At 33.7% G+C, this 18,958-nt stretch overlaps 1 protein-coding gene across 1 annotated transcript in view; it reads right to left on the bottom strand.

The window, feature by feature from the left end:
- Mcm3 (minichromosome maintenance 3) overlaps window positions 1–18,958 on the bottom strand; it is a 322,450-nt gene that overhangs the window by 98,370 nt on the left and 205,122 nt on the right. The window contains exons 11-12 of the mRNA XM_090392917.1: window positions 18,420–18,509; window positions 14,000–14,084 (exon numbers count right to left, since the gene is read on the bottom strand). Of these exons, the coding sequence (XP_090249043.1) occupies window positions 14,000–14,084; window positions 18,420–18,509 (175 nt within the window). The remainder of the gene's footprint in view (window positions 1–13,999; window positions 14,085–18,419; window positions 18,510–18,958) is intronic.

Genomic DNA, 18,958 nt, shown 5'->3' with positions numbered 1-18,958 from the left:
ATAGATTTAAAAAAAAAAAAGAAATAAATGCACTGAGTACACCAGAGTACACCAGATTTATCATTGTGTGTACAATCAGCACTTGGTCACAAGCGGTGATGCATGTGTAGTGACGTACTCGGCGTGTTTTACTTTATTTACAAAACACCCATACTTTTAAATTTCAACTGCCAACAAGTCCAAACATGCTCGAAACTGACATCTTGATATAACAATGGAAATTGTTAGGGTAGATTTTATATTATTATTATTATTATTTATATGACATGTAAATAAATAATTATAAGTAAATAAATGTCTATGATACTTCTTTTTTTTTTTTTAAGCATACCAGTTGTTGAATATTTCAAATATCACCTGTGCTTATGTAGTAGTTTTTATTCAGGGATTGTAAAATATCTTCATTTGGTTTATGGTCCCACTAGCTGCTTTTCTGAGAAATTTTATTTCTGCTGTTTGAATCCTTTCATTCTTTATTTTTATGGTCCATGTTTCACTTCAATATAATAAAGTTGGTGTGGACAATGTTATATAGTCTGATTGTGGTGTGTTTTTATACCAAGGATGGCTTAAATATATTATTCATTATGCTATTTAAAAATTTGATATTTTAATGTCTGTATCTTTTTCATCTTTATATGATAAGTCACAACTCAGTTATTTTCAAGTATTTACTTGTTCTAACATTTTATTATCTATGACTATTTTACTTCTTACTGGATTTTCTCCTTGGCAAGCATTATTTTTGTCTTTACTTTTGATATTTTCATATCATATTGTTCTGACATTTCATTTAATGATTTTATTAATCTCTGTAGATCTTTTTCTGATGCAACTAATACAATCTGATCTTCTGAAAATAATAGTGCATCTTTATTTGTGGGTGTATTTGTACACCAAATGGGTCATACTGTTTCCAGATTGTTATAATTATATATATATATATATATATATATATATATATTAAAAAGCAAAGGTGACAGGATACATCCTTGCCATACTCCTCTTGGCATGTCTTTTTATTCTGATATCTGTTCTAACTCGACTGCTATTTTATTTCCTATGCATATTTCTTGAATAGAATTTAAGAGCTGTTTTAGTATATTCAGATTGATTAATATTTTAAATCACTTTTGTCTGATGATTTTATCAAAGGCTTTTCATAATCAATGAAGACCACATGTGTTTCTTTTGGAAATTCTTTTTGCTTTTCAATTAATATTTTTAGAGTGAAAATTGAGTCTATGCAAGATTGGCCTTTAGGAAATCAATTTTGTTCTTCTAGTAGTTTGTCCTCTACTGTTTAGCTTCTTCTTCTTCTTTTTTTTTTTTTTTAACATTCCTGCATATAGTTTGTACCCATTTAGCAGACTACCTCCCCTGTAGTTATTGAAGTCATCTATTTCCTTTTTTATAAACTGAGATAACCAGAGCTTTTTTTCCAAAAGTAGAGTTTTTTTTCAGATACTCAGACCATGTTAAAGAATTTAAGTAGTCTTTCATTAAACATTTCACTGCATTTATGTACAGATCCATGTCTATATTGTCTTCTGGTGTTTTCTTATTTTTTTTTAAAATCTTATTTATTGTATTTTTTAGTTCTGGCATTGTAATATTTTCTGTTAGATCATTCTTTGTTGTAAAAATTTTACTTCTTTATTATCATCAGTACAGAGATTTTGAAAATAAGTTACCCATGTTTCTAAATCTACTATTTGCATTTTTGCCTTTTCTTTCATTTCTTTGTTCATGTATTTTATTATTATAGAGGTTTTTGGTTGTGGCTTAGTTATACCCTTTTCTATCATCATCATCATCAAATTCCCGATTTGTACCCTCAAGGGGGGTACAGGATATGATAGTACTACATGAAAAATTTACATCATTAATAACTTCCTATCTATAATTTTCCTCCAAATCAGTCTGTTACTTGTCAAGACTCCAATAGTATCATTATTAGATCTTAGATTTCTATCGTCTAAGGCACATTGTACCATATCAATCCACCTATATCTTGGTCTTCCTCTGGGTCGTTTTCCTGCCAACCTGGCAGAGAACACTTGTTTTTCTAATCTTTCCTTGCCCATTCTGTTTAAGTGACCATACCACCTGCGATTAGCTCTGCTAACGCATTCCTGGATGCTGACAATGTCAAGTTCTTTCCTATTATCCTCGTTTTTAACATGATATTGCCATTGATATCATCTGTTCACCCCTTTATTCTTTCTCAGGACTCTCATATCTGCAGTCTCTAGTCTTTGGTCAAGTGTTTTACTTCTGACCCAGCTCCATAAATTAAAACTGGTTTGAACACTGTCTTGTATACAGCTAATTTGGTGTTCCGACTAATTTCTCTCTTATTCCATATGAATTTATTCAATTGATTTCCTACCATGCCAACTTTGTTGATTCTGTTGTCTATTTCCATATCTAATTTACCATCTTCAGTAAAAATCGTGCTTAAGTAGCTCAAATATTTTACTTGTTCCACAGGTTCTCTGTTCAAAACCCAGTTGACATTTTCAACGATTCTACCTATTTTCATTGTCTTTTATCTTTTTATTGCTGACCTTCATACCATACCTATTACAATGGTTATTCAATTTAGTAAGGGAATCCTGCAAACTTGCAGCACAACATCGTCTGCATAAAGCAAAGGGCTGACAATAACATCTCCAATTTTGATATAATGTTTAACATCACTTTCCTTCATAGTGTGATCCATATAGATAATGAATAACACAGTGGATAATGCACATCCTTGTCTCACACCAGATTTAACATTAAACCATCTTCTTGTACTTCCTTCAATTCTAACTGCTGATTTACAACTCAAATAAAGACTAAGAATTGCTTGATATAATACCCCATTTACATCATACTGTAGTGTATTGAATAGCTTCTCTCTTGGCACCTTGTCACATGCCTTTTCCAGATCGACAAAACGTAAATATAGATCTTTGTTATATTCCCATGCTTTCTCCACTATCTGTCGTAAAGTGAAGATCTGATCCTGACAGCCTCTATTTGGCCTGAATCCAACTTGTTCTTCACCCAGCTTTTCTTCTACAATTCTTCTCAACCGTTTCTCAAGTATACTTGCATAGATCCTGCCAGGAACACTCAGTAGGGAAATACCTCTGTAATTCTCACATTCAGTTTTATTTCCCTTTTTATATATAGGTACTATCAGAACACTACTCCAATCATCAGGAATTTCTCCCTCTGTCCAAGCTTTCTGAATTATACGGTGCAGCCACCGTAAGACTTTTATACCACCATACTTCAGCATTTCTGGTCGAATATCATCTACTCTTGCTACCTTTCCACATTTTAAGTCTTTGATGGCTTTTTCTACTTCAAGTATGGAAATGTATTCCTGCCTGTATGCCGGTTGAGTGTTCTTTTAACACTGTGCTATCACTGTTTGTTTTGTTTAGCAATTTTTTGAAGTAATTACTCCATACTTCGAGGATATCTTTTTTACCTGTTTTCAAGGCATATAAAATTTTCCGGTTTAATTTCTCTTTGTCTTGATGAGAATACTGGCATAATTTAATCAGCTCGTTTACCAATTTTTATTCGTTATTGTGTTGGGAATAACACGAAAGAAGAATTGATAAGTTTAACATCATTAGCAACAACAACAAAAGGAATAGATATTTCAACGCAGTTGTAAATGCACTTGCTGAAAGAGATATAGATCTGCCAAAATTGTATCAGTAACTACTGATGGTGCTCGCAGTATGATTGGAGAGGAAAATGGGTTCATCAATTTATTTACCAAATATATTGGACATTCAGTTCTGGGTTTTAATTGTATTATACATCAGCAGGTTTTATGTGCAAAGGCTAGTTTCAAGCCACTGGAAGATATTATGAGCATTGTAACAAAATTGGTCAATTTTATATCGGCACGTGCTTTAAATAAACGAAAATTTATAGAATTATTAAGTGAGGTAAACTCGGTATACAAAGGTGTACTTATGTACAACAACGTCCAATGGTTAAGTCATGGGAAGGTTATTCAAAGATTTGTCGAGTGTTTAGATGAAGTCAGAATTTTTTTACATAATGAGAAAATCATTGAAAAATACAATCAATTAATGAATGCCGAATGGCTTTCGAAATTAATGTTTTTTTACTGATTTGTGTTTACATTTAAATGAATTAAATGCAAGGAGTTAACAATACAATTATTGTCATGTATGATTTAATCAAAGCATTCAAAACTAAATTACCAATTTTTAATCGTGACGTCAATTCCAATACCTTCCAATATTTTCCAAATACAAAAAAAGTCTTTGCAGATCTAGAATCCCATGAAAAAACTGAAAAGTTAAACTGACAAAAGAATTTTCTACAGTTATTCAGTCGATAATCAATGAATTTTCTTCAAGATTTATGCAGTTCAGGCAATTTGCAGAGACATCAAAATTTATTTTGCATCCAGACACAACATCAACAGATAAACTCAATTTGGAGATTTTAGAGTGCCTGAATTTGAAAGATATAGAAATGCAACTAATCGATTTTCAATCTAGTTCTATATGAAAACAAAAGTTTGTCGATTTGAGAAATGACTTGGAAATAATGGAAAATCATCGATTATTGGGGGCAATTAAAAAGAATGCAGAAGAGGAAATATTGAGAACTTGGAATGCCATTCCTGAAACCTTTTGTTGTTTAAAAAAACTAGAGATGGCTATATTATCAATTTTCTCCTCTACATATGCTTATGAGTCATTATTTTTTGAAATGAATTTTATAAAAGACAGTTTAAGAAACAAAACAACTGATGAATCTATTTCCGCATGTGTATTACTTAAAGTGACAAAATATGAACCTGATATAAAGCATTGGGCATCTAATGTACAACAGCAAAAATCTCATTAATAAATTCATATATTGATAAATTAATAAATTGATAAAAGGTTAACATTGATTTGTATACGACAACGTGTATGTCAAATTATGTGTTCGTTATTATGAAATTCTATATTAATTTTTAAACTTGTCTCAATAAAATACTGCAATTAATTTTGTATTAATTAATGTTAATTAATTAATTAGTGTTGTATTAATTAGTTGCTGACGTGACAGCCACGTCAGCAACTTGATTTGTAAATCTTTGGCACGTGAATCATTAACTCGATTTGTAAACTTTTGGCAAGCGGACATAAAAAGGTTTACCACCTCTGATCTATAGCACTGCTCAGTATCTCTTTTAAGCTATTAGAAAAATTTATTTACAATAGAATTGGTACTATTATTATTGACACTCTCCCTCATGCACAGGCCAGTTTCAGGTCTGGGTACCGTTGTGAAGTTCAAGTTTTGGCCCTAACGACTCATACAGAATATGGTTTCAAAGAATGCCTTAAAACTGGTGCAGTCTTTATAGACTTGAAGGCAGCATGATCTACAATCTCCTTAAAATACTGAAATGTAAAAAAAATGACCCATCTGATCAACATTATTCTGTCAAAGAGAACAATACAGGTAGATGATGATGTGAGCAAGTCAAGAACACTTAACAATGGACTCTCATGAGCATCAGGTCAGGTCAGGCCCTTCTTCTATTCAATCTGTATATTTCTGACCTTCCAAGGATAATGTCCAGAAAATTTGCATATGATGATGATCTGTGCATCATATACCAACATCAGAATTTCTGTACTATAAAGCACATACTAAGTAGTGATCTAGAGGAGCTAAACCACTTCTTTAAGAAGTGGCATCTTATTCTAAGCACTACCAAGACTGAAATATGCTGTTTACATTTGAACAATAGCATGGCATCTGATACCTTATGATTGCAACTAAATGGGAACATACTACCACACAATTTTAATCAAAAGTATCTGGGCAAAACCCTAGACAGAACCTGCTCCTTTAATATACAATACATCTCTCCAATATTGCTGCCAAACTAAGGATTTAGAAATAATATACTGGATAAACCTGCCAGAACAACTTGGGGGGACTTGTGCTCCCTCATTAAGGACATCTGCTCTGGGACTCGTTTACTCAACTGCTGAATATTGCTCAGCTGTCTGGCTGAGCAGTGCATATGTTAAATTAATTGATACCATCCTGAATCAGATAATGCATATCATTTCTGGAACAATAAAGACTACTCCATCATACTGGCTACCAGTTCTGAGCTACATACAACACCACAACTATGACACCAAGGCAACTTGATTTGCGAATATAACAAAATTTGCCAGAATCCACTGCTTCCTATACACTCTGATATTGACAGCTTTAGATCACAGAAGTATAAGTCAAGACACCCGCCTATTATAATAGCACAATGACTTGTCACTGAGGGCTATGATGCAACAATAGCATGGAACATGGAATGGACTGCCTAAGCAACAGTAAACTGACAGACGGTTTTTAACCCAATCATCCCTCCATCAGGGTTTGACTTACCTTCAAAAATATGGACCTCTCTAAATAGGATCTGCATCAACCATGGTAAGTGCGTAGCTTCCTGGTTTACTTGGGGAATAAGACCAAACTCATCTTGTGACTGTGGCGCGGATAAAAAAACTATACAACCTATCATGTTTGACTGTCCTCACAGAGCCTATATGGTACCTGTAACAAACTTTATAAGTTTCTACAGATGCTGTTGATTGGCTGCCGAACTTAGACATCATCATGACATTCCTGCCATGTACCCTCAAGGGATATATAGGATATAATAGTAATACATGAAAAAATTCACAACATTACTAACTTCCGATCTACAATTTTCCTCCAAATCAGTCTGTTACCTGTCAAGACTCCAACATTATCAGATCTTATATTTCTATCTTCTAAGGCACTTTTTACCATATCAATACACCTATATCTTGGTCTTCGTCTGGGACTTTTTCCTGCAAACCTGGCAGAGAACACTTGTTTTGCTAATCTATCCTCTCCCATTCTGTTTAAGCGACCATACCACCTGAGATTAGCTCTGCTAACTCATTCTTGAATGCACACAATGTCAAGTTCTTTCCTAATACCCTCATTTTTAATATGATATTGCCATTGATGCAATCTGTTCATGCCCTTAATCTTTCACAGGACTCTCATACCTGTGGACTCTAGTCTTTGGTCAACTGCTTTACTTCTGATCCATAAGTTAAAATTGGTTTGAACACGTATATACAGCTAATTTAGTGTTTTAACTAATTTCTCTCTTATTCCATATAAATTTATTCAATTGACTTTCTACCATACCAGCTTTGTTGATTCTGTTGATTACTTCCATATTTAATTTACCATCTTCAGTAAAAATCTTGCCTAAGTAGCTAAAATGTTTTACTCGTTCCACAGGTACCATGTTCACAACACAGTTGACATTTTCAATTCTACCTATTTTCATTGTCTTTTTAATGCTGACCTTCATACCAAATCTATTAGAACAGTTATTCAATTTACTCAGGGAATCGTGCAAACTTGCAGCGGATTTATTTAGATGTATAACATCATCCACATAAAGCATAGAGTTGACATTAACATCTCCAATTCTGATATCATATTCCTCAAGGGCTCACTTTAGTGAGTACGGGCATGGCAAACCCGAGGTACCTGATGCTGGACCATGCCTTACTTCATGTAATATATATCTGTTATATTATTCTATAGACTGGTCCCTCCTCTTCTTTCTTTGCTTCTTTCTCCTCTCCTTGCTCCTTCCCCCTGATGCTATTAGAGTATTCGAGGGCTAGAGGTGAGTCTTTCCTATCTTGCTAAGTTATTTCATCTTATGCAGCCACTGAAGGAGGCAAGCTAGCCTCAATAGGTGCCGGTCCCAAGCCTGGATAAATGCGAGGGTTGATGTCAGGAAGGGCATCCGGTCGGAAAACTTCAGTGCCAACTCAAACTATGATTATGAGTCGAAGAGAAAATGATTCTGGAGGTGTCTGAGGGAGAAGAAGGTGCCGGAGAAATATATCAGGTTGGTGCAGGAAATGTACAGAAATGTGAAGACAAGTGTTCGGACCTGTTTGGGACAGACAGAAAGTTTTCAAGTAACAGTTGGCTTGCATCAGGGGTCAGCATTAAGTCCGTTTCTGTTTAATATTGTGATGGAGGTGGTAACAGAGGAGGTGAGAGAAGATGCACCTTGGACAATGTTGTATGCAGATGACATCTTGTTGTGTGTAGATTCAAGAGAAGAAGCGGGAACTAAACTGGAAAGATGGAGAAGTACTGGAAGAGAGAGGTGTGAGACTGAGCAGAAGTAAGACAGAGTATATGTGTTGCACCGTGAGCGGTGGCCATGAGACAGATCTGGAGCTGGAAGGAAATGTCATCAGGAAGGTGAGAGACTTTAGATACTTAGGTTCAACAGTGGAAGAAGATGGAGGAGCTGAGAAGGAAGTGGGATGCAGGATACAAGCAGGTTGGAGGAACTGGAGGGAGATAGCTGGAGTGTTATGCGATAAGAGGGTGCCGATCAATCTGAAAGGCAAAATTTATAGGACAGTAGTGAGGCCAGCTATGACATATGCTATAGAAACTGTGGCCCTGAGGAAAAATAACATTAGCAGGATGGAAGTAGCAGAGATGAGAATGCTTAGGTGGATGTGCAGTGTGACCAGAAAGGATCGTCTGAGAAATGACTATGTCAGGGGAACAGTGAAAGTTACGAACTTAGGAGCGAAAATACAGGAGACAAGGTTGAGCTGGTTTGGTCATGTGATGAGGAGGGAGGACGAATATGTGGGAAGAAGGGTCATGCAGATGGATGTGCAAGGAAGGCGGAAGCGTGGGCGGCCAAAGAAGAGATGGAGGGAGCTGGTAGAAGAGGACTTGAGGATGAAGAACTTGGATGTGGTGACAGCCCAAGACAGGAAGGTGTGGAGGAGACTCATAACAAACAGTGACCCCACTTAAGTGGGAGAAGCTGTAGAAGAAGAAGATAGATAATGAATAACAGAGGGGATAATACATCCTTGTCTCACACCAGATTAACATTAAATCATCTTACTGTACTTCCTTCAATTCTAACTGCTAACTTACAACTCAAATAAAGACTAAGTATCGCTTGATATAATGCCCCATTGACAACATATAACTGTAGCGTATTGAATAGTTTTTCTCTTGGCACCTTGTCATATGCCTTTTCCAGATCGACAAAACTTAAATACAGTTCTTTGTTATATTCCCATGAGTTTTCAACTATTTGTCATAAAGTGAACATCTGATCCTGACAGCCTCTATTTGGCCTGAATCCAGCTTGTTCTTCACCAAGCTTTTCTTCCACAATTCTTCTCAACCGTTTCTCAAGTGTACTTGCATAAATCTTGCCCAGAACACTCAGTAGGGAAATACCTCTGTAATTCTCACATTCAGTTTTATTTCCCTTTTTATATATGGGTATTAGAGCTCTACTCCAATTATCAGAAATTCTTCCCTCTGCCAGGCCTTCTGAACTATGCAGTGCAGCCACTGTAAGACTTTTATACCACCATACCTCAGCATTTCTGGTCGTATATCATCTACTCCTGCTGCCTTTCCACATTTCAAGCCTTTGATGGCTTTTTCTACTTCAAGTATGGATATGTATTCCTGACTGCATGCCTGGTCAGTGTTTTTTTTATCACTGTGCTATCACTGCTTGTTTCATTTAGCAATTTTTCAAAGTAATTACTCCATACTTCAAGGATATCTTTTTTCCCATTTTCATGACGCATTCATTATCTCTAACTCCTTTTACAGCACTCTTTCCTCCATTTGTAAGCTTCTTAAGAAATGGAGGAAAGAGTGCTGTAAGAAAATTCATAAGAAAATTTAAAGAAGCTGCTAATATGCTAAAAAACCCAACCCAATACAATAAAAATCAAGGTTTAATTCTCCATCAAGTGTGGTCAGCTCTAATAAAACATCTACCTAAATCTGAGCTTGGACTGTATGAACAAGAACAAGCACACGTGACATCATCCAGTATTGTTCAACGTGAATAACGTTATATATATCTGCATTCTGTTATTTGAGTTTTATGAATGGCCAGACGGTTATGATTTGTATTTATTAATTCTCTTGTTTAAACTGTAAGTTTAAACAAGAGAATTGTTATTGTAATCCTGATTATTGTTATGTGATCTATTTACCCCTGAAGATGTAAATCCTATGATTTACGAAACTAGTCGGGAACTATTATTTCAGTGTTTTATAGAACTGAATAATAAAAAAATGTGGTGTAATCAACGAAATATGTCTTTTGAAAGGTTTTACTCTTCTTCTTTCTCCTTTTCTGGTGCAATGCCCTGATTATTGTTATGTGATCAATTTTAACTTATGGATCTGATAACTGGCTTAGAAATAAAACACTTGATCAAGACTGGAGACCACAGCTATGAGAGTTCTGAAAAAGACTAGTGGAGTGTACAGATGGCATCAATGGCAGTATCATATTAAAAATGATGATATTAGGAAAAAACTTGCCACTGCTAGTATTCAGGAATGTGTTAGCAGAGTTGGTTGGTATCCAACTCAGATAGTTGATATCCTTACAGTTCTGAGGCAGGTGTTGTATAGTTTTAATAACCAATCTTTAATCCTGGATCCAAAATGTTATCCAAAAAGAGGTAATCTCCAATGATATGGTCACTTAAACAGAATGGAAGAAGAAAGATTAGCAAAACAAATGTTCTTTACCAGGGTAAAAAAGACCCAGAGGAAGACCGAGATGTAGGTGGATTGATCAAGACTGGAGACTAGATATGAGAGTTCTGAGAAAGACTAGTGGAGTGTACAAATGCCATCAATGGCAGTATCATATTAAAAATGATGATATTAGGAAAGGACTCGCCATTGTTCTTTGCAGTAAAAAGTGCCTTAGAAGACAGAAATATAAGAGTTGATAATGTTAGGGTCTTGACAGATAACAGATTCATTTGGAGGAAAATTTTTCATTAGAAATGAGCAATGGTGTAATGTTTTTCATGTAGTATTATCATAATATCTTGTACATCCCCAGAGGATACATATCAGGAATTTGATGACGATGATTTGAAGGAAAATATTCAGTTGTTTGCTGATGATGATGTACAATTGGGGTAGTGTAACAGTTGATTTAGAGAGCATGTAGAATTTAAATAAGTTAATGGTATGAAAAAAAAAAAAAAAAAGGATGCCAGGTTAATGTAGAAAAGTGTAAAGTTGCGCATTTCAGGATGAAAAGGATTACAAGCTGTGTACAATTGATAGAACTGTATGCCAGGAGATTTGGGGTATTGGTGGATAGGAAGTTGAAGTTCAGAGGGCATACTGCAAAAGTGGTCAAGGTAGCTCATAGGATTACTTGGTTACTGAATAACATACCTTAACAAGTAGAGAGAAGGAAGTTATCAAGGCTTTGCTATGGCACATATGGATTACTGCATACAAATCTAGTCGGGTAATCTGGGTTTCGATGAGGAAGTGATGGAGTGGCCATGATAAAGATAAACAGTCATTCCATGACTTGTTACAAGGTTAGACTGAGGGTTTAAGGATTGCAGAAGTTGGTTGATAGGGCAGAAGAAAATATAATAGAAATCTTTGAAGTTATTAAAAGGGTTTTATAGGACTAATGCAGAGGTCATTTCTAAGCACATTTTCTAGAAGAAACAGAACAAGTGGTCATTCCTGGAAAATGAGTAAGGATGTAGTTAGTTAGCAAGGCTGCGAGGATTTTCTCTTGGAGAGTGGTGAATGAGTGGAATGGATTGCCAGAGACTGTGGTGAGTGCTTTACCAGAGAATGCATTTAAGGAACAATGTGTGGATAGTGTCTCCCCTGCAATGAGCCTCTGGACTTCATGGAGGTTACTTGCAATAATAATTTGTTTGGTTAAGTTCAAAATTTCCAGCCTGTTTTTGTTTCTTCAAAATTCACATTAATATCTAATAATAGCCCAGTGCTACTACAGGTAAATGAAGACTGGACACTGGGATGGAATCCAAGTTGTTCTCTACATTTGAATATGTGATGATCTCTAACCGATTATGTGATTCTGACTGATAAACCCATAATCAGAATTACTGTGCAATGTGATAAGTGCTGTCCAAATCACTTAGATTTATGCTGCTCATCAGGTTATTTTTGAACCTCAGCTGCTTTTGGCATTTACATTTTTCAGTGTAAACTGAAGTGATTTCCTCAATTGTATATGTCAACAACATAGGATATGACTTCATAAACAAACAGGGCTTGAAGTTTCTTTCTTTGTGAGTGTTCTTTCAGTGTTTTGGTTAACTCTTGTGAATTTAAATTGTATCTGCTGAAGAGGGATGAGGATCACAACATAATAATATAGAAAACATAATATAAAGTTTTCTAAGGATTTATGCAACTTTACTTTAAATGTTCTTCACATATAAGAATGATATAAATCAAATCTACATTCCATATTGCATGCTATATGGTTTCTTTTTTGCTCCTCTCTAGTTTCAGCGGAGCTGTTATTTGTTTGATCTTATTATAGAGTTTTTCTACCCATTAAATTAACTGGCTAATATGCCACTGACTATAATAACACATTCCAAATATCATCTCGAGATTTTTGGAATGCATTATTCGTGTATTCACAAAAAAAAAAGTAAGAAATTCCAAATAGTAGCAGATGTTGGTAGTTACAACTTTTAACATCATTTAAAAAAAAAAAAAAAAAAAAAAGTATCGAGCAATACATAGTCTCTATTTAAGTTGTAATCAGCAGTTAGAATTGAAGGAGGTAAAGAAAGATGGTCTGATGTTAAATCAGGAGTGCAACAAAGGTGCACATTATCTCCACTGTTATTCATTATCTATATGGATCGTGTTATGAAGGAAAATGGTATTAAATTTGATATCAAAATTGGTGATGTCAATCTTAGCTGTACTTTATGCAGATAATGTTATACTTCTGAAGAAATCCAGCACAAGTCTGCAAGATTTCCTGTATACTGAATAACTGTCACATAATAAATTTGGTATGAAAATAAATAATAAATTTGGTGGTGGCTTCCCTTGATGAGTCCCTGACAACCTGGAGGTTTATGTTAATAATAAAAATAATCAAAATCAGCAATAAAAAGATAACGACAACAAAAACAGGCAGAAACATTGAAAACATCAACTATATCCTGAATGGTGAACCTACAGAATGAGTGAAATATTTCAGGTTGGCAAATTCAAAATGACAATAGAGAACGGAATTAGTAAAGTTGGTATGGTAGGAAGTCAGATGAATAAATTATAAGCAATAAGAAAGAAATTAGTCAAAACACTAAATTAGTTGTATACAAGACAGTGTTCAACCTATTTTAACTTATGGATCTGAGAGCTGGTTTAGAAATAAAGACTTGATCAAAGACTAGAGACTACTGATATGAGAGTTCAGAAAAAGACTAGAGGAGTGAAGTGATGGCATCAAAGGCAGTATCATATTAAAAATGATAATATTAGGAAAAAATTTCACATGGTTAGCAATCAGGAATGTTTAGTAGAGCTAATCTCAGTGGTATAGTCAAACAGAATGAAAGAGGAAAGGTTAGCAAAACAAGTATTCTTTGCCAGGATGGCAAGAAAAATATCCAAGGAAAGGCCAAGATCTAGGTGAATTGATACAGTAAAAAGTGCATTAGAAATATAAGACCTGATAATGTTGGAGTCTTGACAGATAATATTAATTTGGAGGAAAATTGTTAATTGAAAGTTAGTAATGATGTAACTTTTTCATGTAGTACTATCATAGTTATCCTGTACCCCTCGAGGGTACATATCAGGAATTTGAGGATGATGAATAAAAAAAGAGGAAATATACTTTCGTTCTGCTAATTATAGAAAGAAAGAAAAAAAATCACAGCTGAAAAGAAAAAAAAAAAGTTAAAAGAATGTACAATAATGTTTATTTGCTGTGCATGAGTTAATAAAATACTTTGGGCAAAATACAACCTAATACAAAAGTATGAAACTAATTTTAGTTCAATGCTCTTTCTTAGAAATGCTAACATTATGTGCTACTTACGTTCCCCATCAGCTTCTCCTGGTGCTCTGTAGCGATGCATTCTAACAACATGATCTGATATTTCACGGTCACTTTCTGGATCCATCTATGTAAAACACATAAGCTAACTATGACAGTTTATAAAACAGATTTAACATTAAACTGAAAGACGACATATTTCAAGTTTTACAAAAACTACTTTTGTTGCTTGGTTTAGTTTTTTCCTACCTTGGTTGGAAAGAGTGGTAAATGTATTTGCTTGGCAGGTTGAAAGTTCAGATTCCACAATGGACATGGATGTTTGTGATTGTTTTTAGGTGGGAGATGAATTTCATTGATTGGTGTAAAATCACCCTGCTTATTGGAGGGCTAAAGTGGTTTGAAAAACTTCAATGTTTGATCTCTAAATCAAGGTTTCTGGACTATGCAAAAAAATAAATTTAAAAAATAAAATAAATAAATAATAATAATCATCAAATTCCTAACATGTACCCTCAAAGGGTGTGCAGGATATTATGATAGTACTACATGAAAAACTTGCATCATTACTAACTTTCTATCAACAATTTTCCTCCAAATTAATCAGTTATCTGTCAAGACTCCAACATTATCAGATCTTATATTTCTATCCACCAATATCTTGGTCTTCCCTTGGATCTTTTTTTCTTGCCAACCTGGCAGAGAATACTTATTGTTTTACTAATCTTTCCTCTCCCATTCTGTTTAAGTGACCAAAACACCTGAGGTTAGCTCTGCTAATAATGTCAAGTTATTTCCTAATATCCTCCTTTTCAATATGATATAATAAGCTATTGATGCCATCTGTTCAAGCCGTTAATCTTTCTCAGGACTCTCATATCTGCAGTCTCTAGTCTTTGGTCAAGTGTTTTACTTCTAACACAGTTCTCAGATCCATAAGTTAAAATTGGTTTGAACACTGTCTTGTATACAGCTAATTTAGTGTTTTGACTAATTTCTCTCTTATTCCATATAAATTTATTCAGTTCACTTCCTACCATACCAGCTTTGCTGATTCCGTTGTCTATTACCATATTTAATTTACCATCTCCACTAAAAACTGTGCTTAGATAGCTGAAATGTTTTACTTGTTCCACAGGTTCTCCATTCATAATGCAGTTGATACTTTCAATGCTTCTGCCTATTTTCATGTCTTTGTCTTGTTATTGCTGATTTTCATACTATATCTATTACAACAGTTAATAAATTCAGTCAGGGAATTTTGCAGACTTGTAGCAGATTTATTTAGAAGTATTACATCATGTGCATAAAGTAAAGAGCTAAGATTAACATCTCCAATTTAATACTACTTTCCTTCATAATGTGATCCATATAGATAATGAATAACAGAGGGGATAATGATGACACCAGATTTAACATTAAACCATCTTCCTGTACTTCCTACAATTCTAACTGCTGACTTACAACCCAAATAAAGACTAAATATTGCTTGATATAATGTCCCATTGACACAATATAACTGTAGCATGTCGAATAGCTTCTCTCTTGGCACCTTGTCATATTCCTTTTGCAGGTCTACAAAACTTAAATACAGATCTTTGTTATATTTCCACGATTTCTTAACTATTTGTTGTAAAGTGAAAATCTGATCCTGACAGCCTCTATTTCACCTGAATGCAGCTTGTTCTTTACCAAGCTTCCCTTCCACAATCCTTTTCAACTGTTTCTCAAGTATACTTGCATAAATTTTACCAGGAACACTCAGTAGGAAAATACCTCTGTAATTCTCACATTCAGTTTTATTTCCCTTTTTATATATAGTGAGAGCTCTACTCCAATCATCTGCAATTTGTTTCTCTGTTCAGGCCTTGTGAACCATGCAGTGCAGCCACTGCAAGACTTTTATACCTCCATACTTGATTACATGCCTATTGAGTTTTTTTTTTTTTTTTTTTTTTTAAATCACTGTGCTGTCACTGCTCATTTCATTTAGCAATTTTTCAAAGTATTATTCAAAGAAAAATACAGTAATTACTCCATACTTCAAGGATATCTTTTTCTCAAGTTTTCATGTCTCCTTTATCATCTTTAATTCCTTTTACAGCATTCTTTCTCCTATTTCTGAGCTTTTTTAACAGCCTCCAGAATATTTTGCCACCTTCCTGATATTTATTTTCTATATTCTTCCCAGTTTTCCCATGACTTGTTTAGCTAGTTTTACATAGTGCTTAGCTTTCTTACATTTGTCTAAGAGCACAAGCTGATTTATTCGCTAGAAACTTTGGATATACTTTCTTCTTTTCCTTCACTGTCTCTCTTTAACTTTCTGTGTCCACCATGGAGTTCTGATTTTTTTCTATCCTTGCAGACAACCTCAATGTCTTCTTCAGGGATTGCCAATGAATCTGCAAGGTTTTCCTGTTCACAAACTCTTTCATTTTTTCTTGAATAATGTTTGTGCATTTTAGTCTACTGTTCAAATCTGAGATCTGCTCAATTTAATAGCTTTAAAACTTTCTTACATGTTCTTCTTTTTAATATGAAATTCAATTTTATCCTGCTCAAGACTAAATGGCGATCACTTCCAATTTCAAATCCTCTGTACATGCTGGTGTCCTGCACCAGTGAGAAAACATCACTATCAACAATAACATAGTCAATGAGACTTTTCTTATTCCATGCCTCTTCTCTCCATGTGAATTTATGCATATTTTTATCCATGTCCTGAGCAGAAATCCAAGAGGTATTTTGCCATTATTATTAGCTTTGCTCTTTTCTCCAAATTTTCCCAAAATATTTTTGTGTCTGACAATCATTTCCTACTCTGCTATTTAGATCCCCAATAAGAACCAAATTTTGAACCTTCTGTGGGGACAATAGGCACAAATCATTCTCATTATCCAGTTCCCCAGTCTGTTTTTTTTTTTTTTTAATTCATCCAACTAGGTTACAAAGAAACTAAATAAACTAGATTATATTAAATATGGATGATTAATTTGACATACCCATGTGTGTTTTTTGAAACTAAAGATGATATAGTACTTAGGCCTGGACTTGATCAGACTGAAATGGTATATGATTAACAGGTGTTGAAGACAAAGAACCAACATTCTGAGAGCAATGATACTTATCAGATGATAAAAAAAAACACGAGTAAACCTGTTTAAATAAATAAACCTGTTAAAATAAATTTTTAAATTTTGATTCTTATTTTTTTAAATTCAGTTTTTCATTATATAAGGAAGAAAAAAATGAATTAAAAAAATAAGAATCAAAATTTTTAAATTTATTTTATTGTTACTGTTTTTTTCATGTTTTTTTAGTTATCTGATAAGTATGTCTATGCTGAAATTATCAGTTCTTCAACACCTCCTTATTACATACCATCTCAGTCTGATCAACTCCTGGCCCAAGTACAATACACATAATCTTTACCTTCAAAAAAAAATACACACAGTTATCTCCAATTGATAATCTTTATTTTAATATAATCACATTTATTTATCTTCTCTCTAACCTAGTTGGGTAAATAAAAAAATAAATTAAATTAAATTAATAAAAATGGAAAAACATTCTTGGCTCACCCACTGTACCAACTCTGTTACCAAAATTATCTTTGCTTTTTTTTTTTTTTTTGGTTTTAATATCAAATATATGAGCATCATAATCTTCAGACTGAGGATTCAGACAGAATTTAAAACATTAGTATTTTTACTTTATCATAATAAGCTATACTTAAATAATAACACACAATGCAGTTCAAATAAATATACTATATATATAATACACTTCTTTCAGACACTGTTATAGTTGAAGCAAATACCTATGATTCTCACTATATCAAATATTACAACATATAACACTCACTATAACAAACTACTGGAAAATCCTGAGTAAAGCTGCACAGGTACAATACCAAAGAAATTCACTACTCCAAACTAACTACAATAATAAACTTTCTGCACAATCTTTACAGGTCCTCTACAGTGAGAAACAACTGCTGATCTTTAACTGCTGAGGACTAAACCAAACAAATATTGTTGAACAGTTTTGTCATGAAGGGTTTAGCTTTCAGTCATAATATTTCTTGTTATTCTGGCTTTATCTTGTTATTGCCTAGGTGGGTAAACTTTGGGCATTGCCTCTAAATGATTTACACAGGTGTATCAAATGAGTGAAATTCACAGATAATGTCACTCTAAGTTACTAATGCTACAAGTCCTCACACAGTATTTTGAACTATGGTGAATTTGTGCTCTCTATGTTTATATCCATTTACAACCAGACATTATTATAGCTCACTATGATAGTGCTCTTTTTCAAGCATAAGATAATAATGCAAAAATCACTTTAGATATTTAAGAATATCTAGAAACATGCAAAATATCTTTGACTGATGATGGTATCAGTATAAAACACTGAATACTTCAAATTAAAGATAAATTATAATACTGAAACTCACCTTATCCAGCATAATAAATAACAAATCAAATCTAGACAATAAAGAATCTTGCAAACCAATGTTTTCCATAGGAGTTCTATACTGGTCATACTAGAAATAAATAAAAATCTATTTTAACACAGTAATGACTGATTTTAAACAAAGATAAAATATGTGAATGTAAGCTTATTTTTACACTGCTCGCATACATTCAAGTTCTTACTTTATCACTGCAGAGTTATCTATTGCAATTTAAGTCCTTGAAATAAATTCATAAAATATCTTTTAATCTTTTTATCTCTAATTATTTATTTCATCAGGTTATACATATGCATGAGTAAGTTCTTTTACATTAGACATGCATATACAGTGTTTCAGGAATAACAGTAAATATTTTGGTAGGTCATAGTATTGATTACTTTGAGTAAAAAAAGTTCATATAAACATGTGTGTCGTGTCCAATTGTCAGCTGTTTGAAACCAGCACATAAAAAGCTATTATGAGAAATATTGAAGAATGATAAATGTTTATATTTATTGTGCTGTTAGAATGATACAAAA

The sequence above is a fragment of the Typopeltis vanoorti genome, chromosome 5 (assembly GCF_054136105.1).
Source record: "Typopeltis vanoorti isolate ZY-2024b chromosome 5, IOZ_Tvanoo_1.0, whole genome shotgun sequence".
Taxonomy (NCBI): domain Eukaryota; kingdom Metazoa; phylum Arthropoda; class Arachnida; order Uropygi; family Thelyphonidae; genus Typopeltis; species Typopeltis vanoorti.
This window is presented reverse-complemented; position numbering and strand designations above follow the sequence as displayed.